This window comes from Ranitomeya variabilis, chromosome 1, assembly GCF_051348905.1.
Source record: "Ranitomeya variabilis isolate aRanVar5 chromosome 1, aRanVar5.hap1, whole genome shotgun sequence".
In the NCBI taxonomy this organism is placed as follows: Eukaryota; Metazoa; Chordata; class Amphibia; order Anura; family Dendrobatidae; genus Ranitomeya; species Ranitomeya variabilis.
Genome location: NC_135232.1, coordinates 312,380,127 through 312,403,376, shown reverse-complemented (window position 1 = coordinate 312,403,376; position 23,250 = coordinate 312,380,127). Strand labels below are relative to the sequence as shown.

At 47.4% G+C, this 23,250-nt stretch overlaps 1 protein-coding gene across 1 annotated transcript in view; it reads left to right on the top strand.

Annotated features, from left to right (window-relative positions):
- ZMAT5 (zinc finger matrin-type 5) overlaps positions 1-23,250 on the top strand; it is an 84,260-nt gene that overhangs the window by 45,550 nt on the left and 15,460 nt on the right. Inside the window, exon 3 of the mRNA XM_077297001.1 lies at positions 7,864-7,944. Within this exon, the coding sequence (XP_077153116.1) occupies positions 7,864-7,944 (81 nt within the window). The remainder of the gene's footprint in view (positions 1-7,863; positions 7,945-23,250) is intronic.

Sequence of the window (23,250 nt, the reverse complement as noted above, 5' to 3'; positions counted from 1 at the left end):
TTTACCCCCACATATGGGGTATCATCGTACTCAGGACAAACTGGACAACAACATTTGGGGTCCAATTACTCCTATTACCCTTGGGAAAATAAAAAATTCTGGGCTAAAAATCATTTTTGAGGAAAGAAAAATTATTTTTTATTTTCACGGCTCTGCGTTATAAACTTCTGTAAAGCACCTGGGGGTTATAAGTGCTCACTATGCATCTAGATAAGTTCCTTGGGGGGTCTAGTTTCCAAAATGGGGTCACTTGTAGGGGAGCTCCAATGTTTAGGCACACAGGGGCTCTCCAAACGCGACATGGTGTCCGCTAATAATTGGAGCTAATTTTCCATTCAAAAAGTCAAATGGCACGCCTCCCCTTCCGAGCCTTGCCGTGCACCCAAACGGTGGTTTACCCCCACATATGAGGTATCAGCGTACTCAGGAGAAATTGCCCAACAAATTTTAGGATCCATTTTATCCTGTTGCCCATGTGAAAATGAAAAAATTGAGGCTAAAAGAAATTTTGTGTGGAAAAAAAAGTACTTTTTCATTTTTACGGATCAATTTGTGAAGCACCTGAGAGTTTAAAGTGCTCACTATGCTTCTAGATAAGTTCCTTGGGGGGTCTAGTTTCCAAAATGGGGTCACTTGTGGGGGAGCTCCAATGTTTAGGCACACAGGGGCTCTCCAAACGTGACATGGTGTCTGCTAGCGATGGAGATAATTTTTCATTGAAAAAGTCAAATGGCGCTCCTTCCCTTCCGAGCCCTGCCGTGCGCCCAAACAGTGGTTTACCCCCACATATGAGGTATCAGCGTACTCAGAACAAATTGGACAACAACGTTCGTGGTCCAGTTTCTCCTTTTACCCTTGGGAAAATAAAAAAATTTTCGCTAAAAGATCATTTTTGTGACTAAAAAGTTAAATGTTCATTTTTTACTTCCATGTTGCTTCTGCTGCTGTGAAACACCTGAAGGGTTAATAAACTTCTTGAATGTGGTTTTGAGCACCTTGAGGGGTGCAGTTTTTAGAATGGTGTCACTTTGGGGTATTTTCAGCCATATAGAACCCTCAAACTGACTTCAAATGTGAGGTGGTCCCTAAAAAAAATGGTTTTGTAAATTTTGTTGTAAAAATGAGAAATCACTGGTCAAATTTTAACCCTTATAACTTCCTAGCAAAAAAAAAATTTGTTTCCAAAATTGTGCTGATGTAAAGTAGACATGTGGGAAATGTTATTTATTAACTATTTTGTGTCACATAACTCTCTAGTTTAACAGAATAAAAATTCAAAATGTGAAAATTGCGAAATTTTCAAAATTTTTGCCAAATTTCCATTTTTTTCACAAATAAACTCAGAAATTATCGACCTAAATTTACCACTAACATGAAGCCCAATATGTCACGAAAAAACAATCTCAGAATCGCTAGGATCCGTTAAAGCGTTCCTGAGTTATTACCTCATAAAGGGACACTGGTCAGAATTGCAAAAAAACGGCAAGGTCATGAAGGGGTTAAAAAATGTATATATTTTTTTCCTTTAAAGATATTTTTCAGTTGGAAGATATTGAAGTCATTGCTTGCATTTTATTTATTTATTTTTTACATCTTCTATTGTTAGTGTTCCTTTAACCCCTTAACGACCGCCGATACGCCTTTTAACGGCGGCCGCTAAGGGTACTTAAACCACAGCGCCGTTAATTAACGGCGCTGTGGAAAAAGTGAATAGCGCCCCCCAGAGTCGGATTTTCTCTGGGGTCTCGGTTGCCGAGGGTAGCCGAGACCCCAGAGAACATGATTCGGGGGGTTTTTACCGACCCCCGAGTTGCGATCGCCGGTAATTAACCGTTTACCGGCGGTCGCAACAAAAAAAAAAAAAAACGCGATTTGCCGTTTAATTTCTCTGTCCTCCGATGTGATCGCACATCGGAGGACAGAGAAATGTGGTCCCCGATGGCCCCCAATAGCCCCCCAATACTTACCTACCTCCCCCGGTGCTCCTCGTGTCTCCCCATGGGCGCCGCCATCTTTTTTCCGGGAAAAAATGGCGGGCGCACGCGCAGTACGCCCGCCGCCCGGCACCCGGATGTTCTTTGGGGTCTCGGCTGCCGGGGGTAGCCGAGACCCCAAAGAACATGATCGGGGTCGATTTGCACCGACCCCTGCTTTGCGATCGCCGGTAATTAACAGTTTACCGGCGACCGCAAAAAAAAAAAAAAAAAAAAAAGCGATCAGTTATTTCTCTGTCCTCTGATGTGATCGCACATCAGAGGACAGAGAAATAGGGGGATTCGGGGACCCTATCATACTCACCCGGGGTCCCTGGGTCCTCTTCTGTCTTCTCCTGCCGGCCGGCTTTTTCATCATGGCGGGCGCATGCGCAGTGCGCCCGCCATCTGCTGCCATCTGCCGGCCGGCAGGAGAAGACAAGTTGGGGCTAAAATTAGGGTTAGGGTTAGGGTTAGGGTTAGAGTTAGAGTTAGGGTTAGAGTTAGGGTTAGGGTTGGGGCTAAATTTAGGGTTAGGGTTAGGGCTAGGGTTAGGCTACTTTCACACTAGCGTTTTTTGGCTTCCGTCGCAATGCGTCGTTGGAGAAAAAACGCATCCTGCAAAAGTGCTTGCAGGATGCGTTTTTTCTCCATTGGCTTGCATTAGCGACGCATTGCGACGGATTGCCACATGTCGCATCCGTCGTGCGACGGATGCGTCGTGCTTCGGCGGACCGTCGACACAAAAAAAACTACATGTAACTTTTTTGTGCAACGTGTCCCACATATTTCAGTGCCACGTGCCACGTATCAAAGTGCCACGTGCCACATATTTCAGTGCCACGTATCAAAGTGCCACGTGCCACGTATCAAAGTGCCACGTGCCACGTATCAAAGTGCCACGTGCCACGTATCAAAGTGCCACGTGCCACGTATCAAAGTGCCACGTGCCACGTATTTCAGTGCCACGTATCAAAGTGCCACGTGCCACGTATCAAAGTGCCACGTGCCACATCTTTCAGTGCCACGTGCCACGTATTTAAGAGACACGTGCCACGTATCAAAGTGCCACGTGCCACATATTTCAGTGCCACGTGCCACGTATTTAAGTGCCACGTGCCACGTATCAAAGTGCCACGTGCCACACATTTCAGTGCCACGTATCAAAGTGCCACGTATCAAAGTGCCACGTGCCACGTATCAAAGTGCCACGTGCCACATATTTCAGTGCCACGTGCCACGTATCAAAGTGCCACGTATCAAAGTGCCACGTGCCACATCTTTCAGTTTCACGTGCCACGTATTTAAGAGACACGTGCCACGTATCAAAGTGCCACGTATCACGTATTTCAGTGCCACGTATTTAAGTGACACGTATCACGTATAAGTGTCACGTATTTAATTGCCACATATTTAAGTGCCACGTATCAAGATTTTCCATGGAGAACAGACACATCCAGAGATATGTCTGCTCTCCACGGCTGCAGCAACACACTGACAGGAGCCATAGTTCCTGTCGGTGTGTCACTGCGCATGCGCGAGCGAGTTTACCGGCGGTCATTGACCCCGGTACTCTCGCTTAACGGCAGTGCTGCGTGGGAAAGTTCAACGCAGCTGTACTGCTGTTAACCGAGACGCCGGAGTCATTGAACTCCGGAACAGTACGCGATACACTGCTAGGAGCTTCGCTCCTGGCAGTGTATCGCCGGAGAGCAGCCGATCGGCGTGGGACACTCGTTTTATGGATTCTGCGGACAGGGAGTATGAATTTGGTTTATTATTTTTGGATTTTTTCCTGGAGGATCGAAGGCTTCGCCTACCAGTGTGCTGTTGGTGAGTATATACTCTGTGTTATATGTTGTATGTACTGTGTGTCATGTATGTGTATTGTGTGTAGGTGTTTTGTGTAACTTTACAATTGTGCTAAGTCGCCGGACACAGGGACAACTCTCCCATCCTAATACCGGATGGGAGTAGTAGTCCCATACGGCGACTTAGCACAATGGTGGCACTAGCGTCGCATGGGGACACACACACGCACACACACGCACACACACGCACACACACGCACACACACACACACAGAAGGACTCCATGCTGCTTCACTGGGGGGCGGGGGCTTCCCTCTTCCTGTCCGACGTCACGTCCGGTCCTGGGTGTCAACCCCTCCGTACAAAGACGCCGACACCCAGGACAAAGGCGCTGTGTGTGGAAGGTAATATGGGGCCCTAGGGGGATACGCAGACACGCCGCTGCGTAAAGAATTGACATGTCAATTCTTTTTACGCCGGCGTGTTTGCAGACAAAAGCGCCGCGTTTTTTTGCGGTGTGTCTGAACGGCAAAGTGAATTTCTCATTCACTTTGCCGGCAGACGAAAATGACATTGCACATTTTTGAAAAGCGCCCGCAAAATAGCGCTCAAAAATGCGCTATGTCTGAAAGTAGCCTAAGGCTTCTTTCACACTTGCGTCGGTTGGGATTAGGGTTAGGGGTGTGTTGGATTTAGGGTTTTGATTAGGGTTATGGTTAGGGTTGAGATTAGGGCTGTTTTGGGGTTAGGGTTGTGATTATCGTTAGGGTTGTGATTAGGATTATGGATCGGGTTGAGATTAGGGTTAGGGCTGTGTTGGGGTTAGGGTTGGAGTTAGAATTGGGGGGTTTCCACTGTTTAGGTACATCAGGGGGTCTCCAAACACGACAGCCAATTTTGCGCTAAAAAAGTCAAATGGTACTCCCTCCCTTCTGAGCTCTGCCGTGCGCCCAAACAGTGGTTTACCCCCACATATGGGGGATCAGCGTACTCGGGATAAATTGGACAACAACTTTTGGGGTCCAATTTCTCCTGTTACCCTTGTGAAAATAAAAACTTGGGGGCTAAAAATCTTTTTTGTTGGAAAAAAATATATTTTTTTATTTTCACTACTCTGCATTATAAATTTCTGTGAAGCACTTGAGCTTTCAAAGTTCTCACCACATATCTAGATAAGTTCCTTAGGGGGTCTAGTTTCCAAAATTTGGTCACTTGTGGGGGTTTCTACTGTTTAGGTACATTAGGGGTCTGCAAACGCAACATAACGCCCGCAGACAATTCTATCAAAGTCTGCATTGCAAAATGGCGCTCCTTCCCTTCCGAGCTCTGCCGTGCGCCCAAACAGTGGTTTACCCCCACATATGGGGTACCAGCATACTCAGGACAAATTGGACAACAACTTTTGGGGTCCAATTTCTCTTGTTACCCTTGTGAAAATAAAAATTTGGGGGCTAAAAAAATCTTTTTTGTGGGAAAAAAAATATTTTTTATTTTCACTACTCTGCATTATAAACTTCTGTGAAGCACTTGGGCATTCAAAGTTCTCACCACATATCTAGATAAGTTCCTTGGGGGGTCTATTTTCCAAAATGGGGTCACTTGTTGGGGGTTTCTACTGTTTAGGTACATTAGGGGTCTGCAAAGGCAACATAACGCCCGCAGACAATTCTATCAAAGTCTGCATTCCAAAATGGCACTCCTTCCCTTCCGAGCTCTGCCATGCGCCCAAACAGTGGTTTACCCCCACATATGGGGTACCAGCATACTCAGGACAAATTGGACAACAACTTTTGGGGTCCAATTTCGCTTGTTACCCTTGTGAAAATAAAAACTTGGGGGCTAAAAAATCTTTATTGTTAAAAAATATATATTTTTTATTTTCACGACTCTGCATTATAAACTTCTGTGATGCACTTGGGCATTCAAAGTTCTCACTACACATCTAGATAAGTTCCATGGGGGGTCTAGTTTCCAAAATGGGGTCACTTTTGGGGGGTTTCTGCTGTTTAGGCACATCAGGGGCTCTCCAAACGCGACATGGCGTCCGATCTCAATTCCAGTCAATTTTGCATTGAAAAGTCAAATGGCGCTCCTTTGCTTCCGAGCTCAGCCATGCGCCCAAACAGTGGTTTACCCCCACATATGGGGTGTCGGCGTACTCAAGACAAATTGTACAACAGCTTCTGGGGTCCATTTTCTCCTGTTACCCTTGGTAAAATAAAAATTTGGAGGCAAAAAGATCATTTTTGTAGAAAAAATGCGATTTTTTTATTTTCACGGCTCTACGTTATAAACTTCTGTGAAGCACCTGGGGGTTTAAAGTGCTCACCACACATCTAGATAAGTTCCTTAAGGGGTCTAGTTTCCAAAATGGTGTCATATGTGGGGGGTCTCTACTGTTTAGGCACATCAGCGGCTCTCCAAATGTGACATGGCGTCCGATCTCAATTCCAGCCAATTCTACATTGAAAAAGTAAAACGACACTCCTTCTCTTCCAAGCTCTGCGGTGCGCCCAAACAGTGGTTTACCCCCATATATGGGGTATCGACGTACTCAGGAGAAATTGCAAAACAACTTTTGTGGTCTAATTTCTCCTGTTACCCTTGTGAAAATAAAAATTTGGGGGCAAAAAGATCATTTTTGTAGAAAAAATGAGATTTTTTATTTTCACGGCTCTACGTTATAAACTTCTGTGAAGCACTTGGGGGTTCAAAGTGCTCACCACACATCTAGATAAGTTCCTTGGGGGGTCTAGTTTCCAAAATGGTATCACTTGTGGGGGGTTTCCACTGTTTAGGCACATCAGGGACTCTCCAAACGCGACATGGCATCCGATCTCAATTCCAGCCAATTCTGCATTGAAAAAGTCAAACGGTGCTCCTTCACTTCCAAGCTCTGCGGTGCGCCCAAACAGTGGTTTACCTCCACATATGGGGTATCGACGTACTCAGGAGAAATTGCACAACAACTTTTGTGGTCTAATTTCTCCTGTTACCCTTGTGAAAATAAGAATTTGTGGGCGAAAAAATCATTTTTGTGAAAACAAATGCGATTTTTTATTTTCACGGCTCTACGTTATAAACTTCTGTGAAGCACTTGGGGGTTCAAAGTGCTCACCACACATCTAGATAAGTTCCTTGGGGGGTCTAGTTTCCAAAATGGTGTCACTTGTGGGGGGTTTCCACTGTTTAGGCACATTAGGGGCTCTCCAAACGCGACATGGCGTCCGATCTCAATTCCAGCCAATTCTGCATTGAAACAGTCAAACGGTGCTCCTTCACTTCCAAGCTCTGCGGTGCGCCCAAACAGTGGTTTACCTCCACATATGGGGTATCGGCGTACTCAGGAAAAATTGCACAACAAAATTTGTGGTTAAATTTCTGTTTTTACACTTGTGAAAATTAAAAAAAATGGTTCTGAAGTAAAATGTTTGCAAAAAAAAGTAAAATGTTAATTTTTTTCTTCCACATTGTTTTAGTTCCTGTGAAGTACGTAAAGGGTTAATAAACTTCTTGAATGTGGTTTTGAGCAGCTTGAGGGGTGCAGTTTTTAGAATGGTGTCACACTTGGTTATTTTCTATCATATAGACCCCTCAAAATCACTTCAAAGGTGATGTGGTCCCTAAAAAAAACATGGTGTTGTAAAAATGAGAAATTGCTGGTCAACTTTTAACCCTTATAACTCCCTAACAAAAAAAAAAATTGTTTCCAAAATTGTGCTGATGTAAAGTAGACATGTGAGAAATGTTATTTATTAACTATTTTTTGTGACATATCTCTCTGATTTAAGGGCATAAAAATACAAAGTTTGAAAATTGCAAAATTTTAAAAATTTTCGCCATATTTCCATTTTTTTCATAAATAATCGCAAGTAATATCGAAGAAATGTTACCACTAACTTGAAGTACAACATGTCACGAAAAAACAATCTCAGAATCAGCGGGATCCGATAAAGCGTTCCAGAGTTATAACCTCATAAAGTGACACTGGTCAGAATTGTAAAAATTGGCTCGGTCATTAAGTACCAAATTGGCTCTGTCACTAAGGGGTTAAGCACGTTGCTTCTCTTCTTTTTCAGGTCTATGTGATTTTGGTCCTTCCTGCCATTTTTCACATATGACGGTACAAGATCTGGATGCTCTAAAATCTCATGCTGAAGGTAAGGAATAGTATCAGACAGTACCACTTGCTTCACTGAAGTCTAAAGTTGGCTACATGCTTGTTGGCCAAACAGCTGTTCCTCCTTAGTCTCCCAACAACATCTTCACTTGTCTTACCATGGGTGTTTTTTTTGTTTGTTTTGTTTTTTTTTTGTTTTGTTTTTTTATGGGTAGGCCTTTAAGCTACAAACCCAAGCCTTCTTTTCCTCAATGTCAGGAAAGAGTTATTACTAGCTATGAATTTACCCACTACATACGGCATTTTGCTGCCCCAATTACTGGCATTTTTTAACTGGCATTTCCTGGTGTCCCAAAAAAAGGAAAATATTTTTTTAAATATATTGGTAATGAAAAGTGCATTAGCCATTAATATCAGTTGGTTGCCTTAATTTTCTAAAGCTACACTGTTCTGCATGGGGGAAATCCAGAGGGAATGAAAGCCACTGATTTGGTCCCTAATTTTGAGGATGGCTGGTGGTTCCAGTAGTCCTATTCCCACCAATTAACCAGTTATGGTAAATTGTATTCATTATGCAGGAGAAAATTAATCGTTTAAAAAATGAGTTCTTGTTATCTGCTGAAGTTTATAGAAAGCCATGAATATGCTAAAAATCACTTTATATCCCCATACAATTTTTAAAAGTAAAAGGAACCTTACAACTATAGCTAGCTTCATGCAATTTTGATTAAAGTGAACCTGTCAGCAAGATTTTACTAAGTAAACTACAGGAATTGTCAGGATAGGAGTGTTAGGGCTCATTTCCACTGGCGAGGAAAACGGACGAGTGCAATCCGATAAAAAATCGGATTGCACTCGGACCAATGTTATTCAATAGGTGTCTTTTCATTTGCGATTTTTTTCTCAGCCGAAATCGGACTGAGAAAAAAATCGCAGCATGCTGCATATTGCTGCGATTCTCGGACGAGACTCGCCAATGCAAGTCAATGGGTGCGAGAAAAAAATCGCACAGCACTCGCACAATGCGAGTTCTGTCCGATTTTTACACACCGGAGTCCTTTGAAAAGCCGGTAATTCAGCGCGGTGTACAGTAAAATCACACTGACAGGTTAGAATAGAGTAGATATATACACATAGAATAGGTATATATACATATATATATATGTCAGTGAGACACCTATATATGTATATTTATATTTAATGCAGCGCAAGATAGCATTAAAGCCGCTAATTCAATTGCCGGCTTTTCATTTCTCCTTCCCATACCCGACAGGATATGAGACATGGTTTACATACAGTAAACCATCTCATATCCCCCTTTTTCTCTTCGCCACGACAGCACCCACTGAGAGAGGGGATCCGCCCCTAGGAACAGGAAACCCTACGGAGAGATAAAAGGGGCGGTCCCCCTCGCTCCCACAGTTTGGTTTCCTGTTCCTATGGGAATCCACGGAGAAGAGGATGCCTAGCCTGGATGCCGCTTGCGCAGTTTACCTGAGAGGATGGCAAGGGCTCCAGAGCTGGATGCAGCGTCGGGGGTTCTCTTCTCAGCTTCCCCCCTCTGCTGACAGGGGCCGTGAGGCCAGAACTATTGGGGTTGCTGGCTCATGGAAGTCCACCTGGAGACGTCTGCGGGACCAAGCGCGAGGTATGATGCCGCTTTACCTAGGTAAGCGCTCAGACAGCGTGGAGGTCCACTGTTTCCCCGGGAGGATAGCGGTAACCTCCGGGGTGAGGGAGGAGACAGACGGCACCTGCGCTGATTCCGGTGGCAGCGCAGACGCATAAGGCATGGCCGCGACCCGGAAGTGGTTAGCACTTCCGGGTTCAACCGGAAGAAGATGGCGGCCCCCATATGAAAAGGACGCCGGCACTATCGCTCCGGCGTCCACAATGGATTCAGCGCAGAACCCTGCGATGCTTTCTATAGAAGACACCGCAGCTACCCCACGTACACGTGGCAGCAGCAGTCGCTCTAAACAGAGCGGATCCTCTAGGAAAAAGTCGGACCAAGCCGGTTCTCCGCCCCAGTCTCCTCCTCGTCAATCGGTACCGTAAAAGCTTCACTGGGGTGAGTGTGCATCTACCCCAATAAGCTGACTATTGTTCCCTCTCCTTCTATGCTCCCTAGGGAAAGAAAACTGAAAAAGCGAAGCACAAACAGTGTGCGTTATGTCTCAAGCCCCTCCCGGATAGTTACAAAAAGAGGCTTTGTAAATCATGTATTGATTCTACCTTGCGGGAGGAAGCCTCAGTTAAATCAGAGGACATCAGGCTCATGATTAGACAAGAATTACAGACCTTACATAGTTCTGATAAAGAACCGCGTGCCAAGGGTAAAAAAGGATACGAATCCCCTATATCTGATCTATCTTCTGATTTAGAGAAGGCAGACTCTGATACTTCCCACGAATATGTTTCCTCAGATGAGGACCAGGATAAATGCTTTCCCACTGACAGTATTGATAACCTTGTCCGGTCCGTTTGTAACACCATGGGCATCGAGGATTCTAAACTCCCCAGAACACAGCAGGATATTATGTTTGCCGGTTTATCGGAAAAGAAGAGGCCCTCTTTTCCGGTGATAGCAGCAATAAAAACTTTAGTCAAAAAAGAGTGGGAAAGCCAGGGGCAAAGGGGATTACCTCCATCCTCAATAAGACGTTATCCCTTCAATGATGAAGAGTTTTCAACATGGACAAAATCGCCGAAGGTAGATGCTGCAGTAGCATCCACATCCAAAAAATCTTTGCTACCTGTAGAGGATTCAGGCTCATTACAGGACCCGTTAGACCGTAAAGCCGACTCTCTGTTAAAAAGAGCCTGGGAGTCGTGTACGGGAGCCATCAGGCCGGCTATCTCCGCTACATGCACTGCTAGGTCCATGTTAGTCTGGCTGAGTGACTTAGAGGAAGGACTTAAAAGCGGTCTTTCTAGAGACAAACTGAGGTCCTCTATACCCTTAATTAGAGGGGCTACAGCCTTCCTGGCGGATTCATCTGCCGACTCTATACGCTTGGCGGCCAAATCAGCAGGTCTCACGAATGCGGCACGTAGAGCCCTATGGCTTAAGGGCTGGAAGGGTGATCCCCAGACGAAATCCAAATTATGTGGCCTCCCATGTCAGGGTGAGTACCTGTTTGGTACCAAACTGGACGAAATCTTAACTAAAGCGGGAGAAAGAAAGAAAGGCTTCCCTAATAATAATTACCTTCCGTCCTATAGGAGAGCGTTCCGGAAGCCCATATTTAATAAAAGGAAAGATTTTAAAACCCAAGACCGCTGGACCCCTAGAGACGCCAAACAAAGGGGTGCATTCTTTGGGAAGCGCCCTTTTAAAACTGAAGACAAGCCCCGTTAGAGCAGATCTACCTGTGGGAGGTAGATTATCCTCCTTCTCAAGCCAATGGAGAAGAATAACATCAAATGTTTGGGCAAATAGTCTCGTCAACTCTGGCTTAAAGTTAAAATTTGCCCGAGTCCCTCCGGACTCATTTCTATTGACTTCTTTAAAATCGCAGTCTCAACAGGAGGCATTACAGCAAGAAGTAATGAATCTTCTATCCAAAGGAGTTTTGGTGGAGGTTCCATTTCTTCAGGAGGGGAAAGGGTTCTATTCCCCGTTATTTCTAGTTACAAAACCTGATGGATCATTCAGAACCATCATAAATCTTAAAAAACTGAACACCTTCTTAGAAAATCAAACCTTTAAGATGGAATCTATTCGATCCACCGTAAAACTCCTATTTCCCCATTGCTTTATGACGGTTCTTGACTTGAAAGATGCGTATTATCATCTACCAATCTTTAAAGAACATCAACAATATCTCCGCGTAGCAATTGTATTGAATAGATGTATACGGCACTTTCAGTATACAGCAATGCCCTTTGGACTATCAATTGCTCCAAGGGTATTCACTAAACTGATGTCGGAGGTAATGTCATATCTAAGATTTAAAGACACCCTCATAATCCCATACCTAGACGACCTTCTAGTAGTGGGAAAATCCCCCTCACAATGTCAGCAAAGATTAAGTGATATGATTTCATCCTTGCAGAACTTAGGATGGTTAATAAATTGGGAAAAATCTAGGCTGATCCCAACAACTCGGCAAACATTTTTGGGGATTATATTAGATTCTATAAGCCAGAAATGTTTTCTCCCAGAAACTAAACAGATAACAGTTAGAAATAAAGTTCAATCTATACTAGATAAACCTATAATTTCCCTTCGGGAAGGCATGTCCTTACTTGGCTCCTTCACGTCATGTATTCCAGCTGTTCCATGGGCTCAATTCCACTCGAGATGTTTGCAGTATGCAATTTTACATGAGGAGATAAAATTACAAGGGCGATTAGACGGTAAAATTTCCCTTTCCAGTGACGTAATACAATCTCTAACCTGGTGGCTACAACCAGACCATCTAATTAGCGGGGTTCCCTGGGTGGTTAAACCCTCAAACATAATATTTACGGATGCCAGCCCTGATGGTTGGGGGGCACACTTAGGGGACCAGATTGTCCAGGGGCTATGGTCGGTTACGGAATCAGACGACTCGTCTAATAAAAAAGAACTAAAAGCCATCTATCATGCCCTATGTGAATTCCTCCCACAGCTACACGGAACACATACCAGGGTACTCTCAGACAACATGACATCAGTGGCTTACGTCAATCATCAAGGAGGAACAAGATCAGGCACTCTCATGTCTATAACCGAAGACATCTTAACTATAGCTGAAAATCATCTTCTGTCCTTATCAGCACTACATGTCCGAGGAATAGACAACTCAAAAGCAGACTTTCTCAGTCGTCATACCCTCCATCAGGGGGAGTGGGTGTTAAATCATCAGATATTCAAAATGATAACTATAAAATGGGGTATACCCGACATAGATCTCTTCGCTACAAGAGACAACAGGCAAGTAAAAACATTCGCCTCAATGTTCCGATATTCTCGACGCCCTCCAGGTTCCATGGACATTTCAGAAAGCATATGCCTTTCCCCCGATGATTCTTCTTCCAACAGTGATCAGGAAGATAAGGGAGGACAGAGCGAATGTAATCTTGATTGCCCCGTTTTGGCCAAAGAGACCATGGTTTTCCCTGCTCAGAGCCATGTCCATCTCGGATCCATGGATTCTCCCAGAGGATCAGGATCTTCTCTTCCAGGGGCCCTTCAACCACCCTCATGTGAAGGGACTACGGTTGACAGCCTGGGATTTGAGAGGCAGCTGTTAAAACTAAGGGGCTTCTCTGATAAAGTAATTGATACCCTATTGCTGAGTAGGAAAAGATCCACTACATCGATCTATGTAAGAGTATGGAAAAAAACTTTTTAAGCCTCTATCCCTCAGCCCTGTCAAATGAAATTCCAGTCTCTATTATTCTCGAATTTCTCCAAAGAGGACGTGATTTAGGCCTTTCAGTTAATACCTTAAAAGTGCAAGTTTCTGCACTAGGGGCTTTGTATAGTCACAACGTTGCGGGTGATAGGTGGATAGCCAGATTCATTTCAGCCTGCCAAAGAGCAGAACCAGTCCAAATTCCCCACTTACCTCCTTGGGATGTTAACCTAGTCCTTGAAGCCTTAACAGATCACCCATTTGAGCCTCTACACTCTGCTCACATTAAACACATCTCCCTCAAGACTGCTCTTCTTGTCGCTTTAGTATCGGCAAGAAGGGTGAGTGACATACAGGCACTATCAGTAGATCCTCCCTTTATGTCAATATTACCAGATAGAATTGTCCTAAAAACAGACCCTTCCTACCTACCTAAAATGTGTACTAAATTTCATAGATCTCAAGAAATCCTTCTTCCTTCCTTCTATAATAACCCTACAAATCAGGAAGAGGAGAAGTACCATACTTTAGATGTGAGAAGGGCTGTAATAACTTATCTAGACAGGACTAGCGCCTGGAGGAAGAGCAGGGCTCTTTTTGTTTCCTTCCAGGGTCAAAGGAAAGGAGCTGGTATTACAAAAGGCACCTTATCCCGATGGATTCGGGAGGCGATATACCTGGCCTATTCGTCTAAAGGGGAAGATCCACCTGAGACTGTAAAGGCACATTCCACCCGGGCGATAGCATCATCCTGGGCAGAGCGAGCAGAGGTTCCAATCGATCTCATATGTAAGGCCGCAACCTGGTCTTCTCCTACTACCTTCTATAGTCACTATAGACTAGATCTATCTGCCTCATCTGACTTGTCTTTCGGTAGATCAGTTCTTAACACAATAATCCCCCCCAAATAACTATCTCTGAAAGTCTCTCAGTGGGTGCTGTCGTGGCGAAGAGAAAACACCGGATTACATACCGGTAATGCTCTTTTATAGAGCCACGACAGCACCCCTTCACTTCCCTCCCTTATATATTAGTTTGCATATGAGCACTGATAAGGGTGATTGGTTCTTGTAAATATACGTAATTAAGATAAAATGATAATATAGAATTGCCTACTAAAACTGGTGGGCGGTTCCTCGCAATCTCTGTAACCCAAACTGTGGGAGCGAGGGGGACCGCCCCTTTTATCTCTCCGTAGGGTTTCCTGTTCCTAGGGGCGGATCCCCTCTCTCAGTGGGTGCTGTCGTGGCTCTATAAAAGAGCATTACCGGTACGTAATCCGGTGTTTTTTTTGCATATTCCACACTACTAATGTTAGTAGTGTGTATGTGCAAAATTTCGGCGCTGTAGCTATTTAAATTTAAGGGTTAATTCGAGCGTGGGAAAAAGTTCCCAGGCTGCTGTTCATGAGGACATCCACCAGGGGGCGCATCACCGCGACTGAAGGTAACTATAGGTCATTGACCTACATTTCCTTAATTCGCTGGGGCTTACAGGCACGGAGCACAGCTGCATTAGCGGGGTTCCTGCTTGTAAAATATTTTAACCCCTTCAGATGGATTACTTCGTGGGACGTGACAGGTCATCTGAAGGTATGTATATTGTTGGTTTATTATTTTTCCAAGCGAGGGTCTTCACATGGATTGAGAGAGCAATAAAATATTAAAACAACCTGTGTGTTTATTTCATTAAAATACTTATTAATCGTGTGTTTTTTTTTTTTGTTTTTTTTTACCCTTTCATACAATTGGATTATTAATGGATAGGTGTCATAATTGACGCCTCTCCATTACTAATCTGGCTTAATGTCACCTTACAATAGCAAGGTGGCATTAACCCTTCATTACCCCATATCCCACCGCTACACGGGAGTGGGAAGAGAGTGGCCAAGTGCCAGAATTGGCGCATCTTCCAGATGTGCCTTTACTCTGTCGCCTCATTGGGGGACACAGGACCATGGGTGTTATGCTGCTGTCCACTAGGAGGCGACACTATGCATAATCTGAAAAAGATTAACTGTGGCTCCTCCTGTGCAGTATACACCCCTGGACGGCATCAGCCTTCTCCAGTTTTTGCTTAGTGTCGCAAAGGAGGCACACCTAAAGATTTTTACTCCGTTTTTCCGACGGGATTACAGATGAAGAAAAGAGGGTCTCCTGTGAGACTCCCGGCATGGCTCCTTCCTCGGCCCCCTATTATGGGGTGCCCAGTTGAAGTAGAGACGGCTATTCCCCATGCTGCTCCTTCCCCAGTCCCTCGGGTGCTGGTTCGAAGTCGAGACCCCCCTCCTTCCCCAATTCCTTTTGGTTTCTGGGTTGAGGTCGAGGCGAGGATAAAGACCCCTGAAGGTCACATTTGCACCCTCCCTATCCCCCTCTGGGGGTATTAGGTTGAGACACCTCAGGTAGGGCCTGTACAGGCAGCATTCGACAGCTCCCAGCAATGGGCCAGCACACTGCGCCTGCATCCAGGGACCCCAGCCCAGCTGTGGGCTCCTGTTGGGGCCGGGGGGAGTGCAGGCAGGCATGGCACAGGGCTCTCTGTGTCCCTGTCTCTGCGGCAGCACCAGCTCTATACTGCCACAGGGAGACCCCTCACAGGGCCCCCCTCTCGCTTACAGCCCCACCGCTATCCTGCCTTTAAATCCGGAGGGGTCCGGTTCAGATCCGATCCCCTCCCGGACTTTCGCGCCGGCCTGGAGCCCTTCTGGGCCTCAGGCATCTACTTTAGGCCCCGGCTTTGGCCTAGCTGAAGCCACAGCCTCCTCTCCACCCCCCGGCCCGCCCCCCGGATGACAAATATGACACTCTACCGTGTCATACAGGGGGCGGATCGAGACAGTAAGGGCATGTTTTTACACAGCCTTGCCGCCTTTTTCCAGCTCTCCGCCCCCTTCTCCTCCTCTCTTCTCTGTCTCTGCAGCCATTTTCGGCTGCAGATTAACCCTGCATCTCCCGGTCTGCAGGACCAGGACCAGGCAGCCAGTCTCCGGGGAGGCACAGGACTGTGGATCTTCGGCGCTGGACCTAGGGGCACACTGGTGGGGTAAGATCACAGCTGGGTTCTTTTTACTCAGCCGTGAATCCTTATTACCTATAAAGCTCCCCTATAGGTTCTCTACCCCTGTAAGGTCCATCTGCTGGCAGCACCTCTGCACTTTGTGCACTATGCAGGGCTCAAGGTCCAAGAGAACCAGGCAGAACTGCTATTATGCATTCTGCACAGCCTGTGGGGCCGCTCTCCCCAGTAGTAGCACGTACCCGTACCCGCAATGTCAGAACTGCATACAAACTAATGTGTCAGAGCCTCAAGAAGCCCCTGCCAATGCCTCGGTGTCTAATGCCACGCCGGAATGGGCTACTCAGATATCGCAATCTATGACGCAGTCTATAGATAACCTAACCTCCACATTGCTTCAGGCTCTGCAGGGTCATGCCCCGGCTATGACCGTTACCCAGCAAAGGGAGAGCTTGACTCAGGAACAAGATGACCCAGGCACATCCACGTCTAGGTCAGGACGCAAGCGGATCCATAGATCAAGTCCATCTGCGTCATCCCATAGCACACGGTCATCCCCCTCTAGGGAGAGACACCGTAGCTCCAGGTCATCTAGACCGTCCCATTCCAGGGACAGACAATGCAGCAATCCCCAACCAGAGAAGGCCTCCTCCCCAGCCCACCAGAGGAACGGAGGGGTCCCTGATCCCAATCCCTCCTAGCAATACAGCGCTAGTTAAGGACATAATATCATCCATCCATCGGGTGCTGGACATTTCTGATCCTCTACCAGAGGCCCCAGAACATAAGATTTCCTTTTGAAGGACCTCTGAAGCCGCCTAAGGTTTTCACTAACCACCCAGAGTTTAAGGCGATCCTTAAAAAGCAGCTCTCACAGCCTGAGAATTCGCTAATCGCAAATATCTGGAGGCGAGGTACCCCTTCCCACAGAAGGACACCAAGGAATGGACAGATCCACCTGAAGTGGATCCCCCAGTCTCTAGGCTAGCAGCACAGACCCTCCTTTCACTGCCAGATAGCTCAACCCTCAGGGATGCAGCAGACCGGCAGGTAGAACGCATGGCTCGTTCAATTTTCGAGGCAGCAGGGGCATCCCTAGCTTCCGCGTTTGCCTCAGTTTGGGCTGCCAAGGCCATTCTGGCCTGGGCAAAGAATTTACAAGCCCTCCAAGCATCCGCTCCTGAACTGTCGGACCAAGCGGTTCAAATAGCAGTTGTAGCAGATTACATGCTCCATGCAGCTCTGGATTCAGCAAGGGGAGTCGCGGGGATAGCGTCAAACGCCATCACGATTCGGCGTATCCTCTGGCTGCGGGAATGGAAAGCGGACGCAGCCTCAAAGAAGTCCCTCACGCACCTCCCCTACCTCAGTGGGAGACTTTTTCGGTGAACAGTTGGACACTATGATATCCAACGCCACAGGGGGTAAGAGTACTTCTCTTCCCCAACTGAAACCTAAACGCACTTACAAGAAGCGTAACCAAACTCGATTCCGATCCTTTCGGAATTCCTCCGGCTGGTCCGTCTCACGTCCAGCACAAAATCGTACCCGTTCCCCACGCAGGGACAACTCACGATCGACTCAAAGGTCGGACAAGACCTGGCAGTCAAAAGCAGGCCAGTCTAAGCCCAGAGGAGGAAAATCTCAGACTTTCTCTTCCTCATGACTCACGGACTCCGGAAGACACCACACCAGTAGGCGGCCGACTTTTGCTCTTTCATCAAGTCTGGCTGCCTATTACAGAAGACAGGTGGGTCATGGAACTAGTGTCTTCCGGATACAAAATAGACTTCACCTCCAACCCACCGGACCGGTTCTTCCTCTCTGTCCCCCCAAAACCGCCAGCCAAGGCTCGTGCCTATCACCAAGCGGTCTCCTTTCTTTGTCAATCAGGAGTCATAGTACCGGTACCCACGACCGACCGCTTCCAAGGGTTCTACTCCAATCTGTTCGTAGTTCCCAAGAAAGGAGGCAGCGTCCGGCCCATACTAGACCTAAAACAGCTCAACAAATACGTACGGGTCCGTCATTTCCGCATGGAGTCCCTTCGGTCCATCGTTGCGTCCATGGAGAAGGGAGAATATCTCGCCTCCATAGACATACAAGACGCATATCTGCATATACCCATTGCACCTGTCCATCAGAGGTTTCTCAGGTTCGCAATAGGCCAGGACCACTACCAATTTGTGGCTCTACCTTTTGGACTCGCCACGGCTCCCAGAGTGTTCACCAAGGTCATGGCAGCCACCATGGACGTCCTGCACTCCAGAGGCATAGTAGTCGTCCCATACCTGGACGATCTACTCATCAAGGCTCCCACCTTCAAGGACTGCGAGCTCAGCGTCTCAATCACAACCGATACTCAGTCGCATGGGCTGGTTAATCAACCTACAAAAGTCCTCACCAACCCCAAGTCAGTCCCTGACCTTCCTGGGAATGTTATTCAACACCTCCAGGGGTCTAGTGCTCCTTCCCAAGGACAAGGCACTGGCTCTCCGACTAGCAGTTCGCACCCTCCTCCGCAAACCCCCTCGATCTCTCCGGTTTACCATGAGAGTCCTCGGCAAGATGGCAGCAGCAATAGAAGCTGTCCCATTTGCCCAGTTTCACCTCAGACCTCTCCAACTAGCCATTCTCAAGTCCTGGGACAGGAATCCCTTCTCTCTCGACAGGGAGTTCCAGCTAACGTCGTCAACCAGGAGGTCCCTGCACTGGGTGGCTCAAGCCAACCTCGCTAGCAAAGGGGAAATCCTTTCTCTCAGGTCAATGGAAGGTTCTGACCACCGACGCGAGCCTGACGGGTTGGGGTGCGGTGAACCTACACCACAGGGCACAGGGCAAGTGGTCCCCAGCGGAAGCGACCATGCCCATCAACATCCTGGAAATTCGTGCCATCCTTCTGGCATTGAGGGCCTTCCATCACTTACAGGCAGCCTCTCACATCAGGATACAGTCGGACAATGCCACGACTGTGGCGTATGTGAATCCTCAAGGGGGGACCCGCAGTACCCAGGCGATGCGGGAAGTGTCACATATCCTCCGCTGGGCGGAGGACACAGGGTCGGTTCTTTCGGCAGTCCACATTCCGGGTGTGGACAACTGGGAAGCAGACTTCCTCAGCCGACAGGGAATAGACTCGGGAGAGTGGTCTCTCCATCCCGAAATTTTTCAACAGATCTGTCTCCGCTGGGGGACCCCGGATGTGGACCTAATGGCATCCCACTTCAATGCCAAGGTCTCCAACTTCATTGCCAGAACACACGATCCGCGGTCGCTCGGAGCAGACGCTCTGGTTCAGGACTGGACCCAGTTCCAGCTTCTGTATATTTTTCCACCTCTCCCCCTGATATCCAGTGGTGAGGAAGATCAAACAAGAGGGAGTCCCAACCATCCTCATTGCACCGGACTGGCCCAGACGCACATGGTACGCCGACATCGTACAAGTCACAGTAGACGCCCCCTGGCGTCTCCCCGACCGCCACGATCTTCTATCACAAGGCCCGTTCTACCACCAGAACTCAGGGGCTCTCAATTTGACGGCGTGGCCCTTGAGACCTGGGTTCTAACCCAGGCAGGGCTATCGACAGACGTCATTGGAACCATGATCAGAGCACGGAAACCAGCCTCTGCCAAGATTTATTACCGTACCTGGAAAGCTTTCTTTACCTGGTGCGAATCTCGTGGCCAGATCCCACTCCCTTATTCCCTACCCAAGGTACTTGGGTTTTCTCCAATCGGGTCTGGAGGCCAGGCTGTCATTGGGCTCGCTTAAGAGCCAGGTGTCAGCCCTCTCAGTGCTTTTCCAAAAGCGCATTGTTACCAAGCCGCAAGTAAGGACTTTCCTTCAGGGGGTTTCCCGATTGGTTCCCCCCTACAGACGGCCACTAGACACGTGGGACCTCAACCTGGTCCTGACAGCATTGCAGGAACCACCCTTTGAACCCCTTAAGGAGGTCCCGCTCCGCCTTCTTTCCCAGAAGGTGGTTTTTCCTGGTGGCAATCACCTTGCTACGCAGGGTGTCTGAACTGACAGCACTCTCCTGCAGACGGCCTTTCCTGGCATTCCACCAGGACAAGGTAGTTCTTGGTACGGTCCCATCCTTCCTTCCGAAGGTGGTGTCCGACTTCCACCTCAATGAGGAAATTTCACTACCATCCCTTTGTCCGGTTCCGGTTCATAGAGTGGAGAAGGCTCTGCATACGCTTGACCTTGTCGGGGCTTTGCGTATATACGTGTCTAGGACTGCGTCCTTCCGAAGGTCTGATTCTCTTTTCCTCCTTCCGGAAGGCGGCCACAAGGGTCTGCCAGCTTCCAAAGCTACCCTTGCCAGGTGGATCAAATCCGCCATACAAGAGGCGTACCGCCTTAAGAATTCTCCTCTTCCAGCTGGTATTACAGCACACTCTACGCGGGCGGTAGGGGCCTCCTGGGCCATTCAGCACCAGGCTTCGGCCCAACAAGTGTGTAAGGCAGCCACTTGGACTAGCTTACACACGTTTACTAAACACTACAGGGTTCATACCCAGTCCTCAGCGGACACGAGCCTGGGTAGATGTGTCCTGCAGGCGGCGGTGCCCTAAGTGTACGGGCCTGTCTGCACAATATTCGTCCATTGCTTCCCACCCAGGGACTGCTTTAGGACGTCCCATGGTCCTGTGTCCCCCAATGAGGCGACAGAGTAAAGTTGATTTTTGTGTACTCACCGTAAAATCTTTCTCTTAGCCTCTAATTGGGGGACACAGCTCCCACCCTGTTGCCCTTTCCGGGCCGTTGTAACTGAGTTCTCATATTGTTTTCTTGAGCTCGTACATAGTTGCCTTCTTACAGGCATAATTGTTATTCATGTTACATAGTTGCCTTCTTACAGGCATAATTATGTTATTCATGTTACGTTCCTCCTACTGCTTTTGCACAAAACTGGAGAAGGCTGATGCCGTCCAGGGGTGTATACTGCACAGGAGGAGCCACAGTTAATCTTTTTCAGATTATGCATAGTGTCGCCTCCTAGTGGACAGCAGCATAACACCCATGGTCCTGTGTCCCCCAATTAGAGGCTAAGAGAAAGAGATTTTACGGTGAGTACACAAAAATCTCCTTTTCTGGGGTGGCTGGGGGCAGATGTTTTTAGCCATGGGGGGGGGCCAATAACCATGGACCCTCTCCTGGCTATTAATATCTGCCCTCAGTCACTGGCTTTACTACTCTGGCGGAGAAAATTGCGCGGGAGCCCGCGCCAATTTTTTCCGCGAATTAACCCTTAAATTTAATAGCTACAGCGCCGAAATTTTGCACATACACACTACTAACAGTAGTGTGGAATATGCAAAAAAAGGGGGGATATGAGATGGTTTACTGTATGTAAACCATGTCTCATATCCTGTCGGGTATGGGACGGAGAAATGAAAAGCCGGCAATTGAATTAGCGGCTTTAATGCTATCTTGCGCTGCATTAAATATAAATATACATATATAGGTGTCTCACTGACATATACCGTGTTTCCCTGAAAATAAGCCACCCCCGATAATAAAGCCGTAGTGGGGGGTAGAGAAGGGGCGGCTAATATAAGCCATACCCCGAAAATAAGCCGTAGTGGGAAACACGTGGAAAATATAAGCCATGGTACCTTTTGACTGCCTCGGTCCCCTCTGTCCTCTCTCTAGTGGCCCCGAGTGCAGGGTTAACTTTCTGTGTGCCCCGGCCGGAGCTCTGATTGGTCCAGCGGCTCCCCAGCATCTCAAGCGCTGATTGGCTCAGCAGCTCTTCCCCTGTTCAGCGGTCACGTGGGACCGCTCATTAGAGAAATGAATAAGCTGCTCCACCTCCCATAGGGGCGGAGCCGCATAATTCATTTCTCTAATCAGCGGTGCCGGTGACCGCTGACAGAGGAAGAGGCTGCGGCACCGAAGACCAGCTGTCTGGGGGAAGGAGCGGGACGCCGGGAGCAGGTAAGTATGACATATTCACCTGTCCTCGTTCCACACGCCGGGCGTCGCGCCATCTTCCCGGCGTCTCTCTCTCTCCTCACTGACTGTGCAGGTCAGAGGGCGCGATGACGCATATAGTGTGCGCGCCGCCCTCTGCCTGATCAGTCAGTGCGGAGAGACGCCGGGAAGATGGCGCCGAGGAGCTGCAAGCAAGAGAGATGAGTATGTGTTTTATTATTTTTATTGCAGCAGCAGCAGCAGCACAGCTATGGGGCAATAATGGACGGTGCAGAGCACTATATGGCACAGCTATGGGGCAATAATGGTGCAGAGCACTGTATGGCACAGCTATGGGGCAATAATGGTGCAGAGCACTGTATGGCACAGCTATGGGGCAATAATGAACGGTGCAGAGCACTATATGGCACAGCTACTTTTTGGTTAAAAAAAAAAAAAGTCGCCTTTTTTTTGGCTAATATAAGCCATACCCCGAAAATAAGCCATAGTGGGACTTTTGGGGGTAAAAAGAATATAAGACACTGGCTTATATTCGGGGAAACACGGTATATATGTATATATACCTATTCTATGTGTATATATCTACTCTATTCTAACCTGTCAGTGTGATTTTACTGTACACAGCACTGATTTGCCGGCTTTTCAAAGGACACCGGTGCGTACAAATCGGACAGTAATACGGATGATGCGATTACAAAAAACGGATGATGCGATTAAAAATCGCATTGCACTCGCATGACAATCTCATACGCTACATCCCTTTTTTCGGTCCAGATTACGGACCGATTTGTCTCTCGCCAGTGGAAATGAGCCCTTACACTGATTAAAATGATACTTGGGGTGAAGAAATCCATCCTGTGTAATCAGTGTTAGAAGTTTCCAGCTAATGATATGCCTGTGCTCCGGGGCGGACTGTAGGCAGAATCTTATTTTGCTCCTGACTTGGTGGGACTGTACAGTAGGCAGAATCTTTTCTTGGTCCTGACTTGGTGAGACTGTACAGTAGGCAGTCTTGTCATCCTGCTCTAAGCCATAGAAA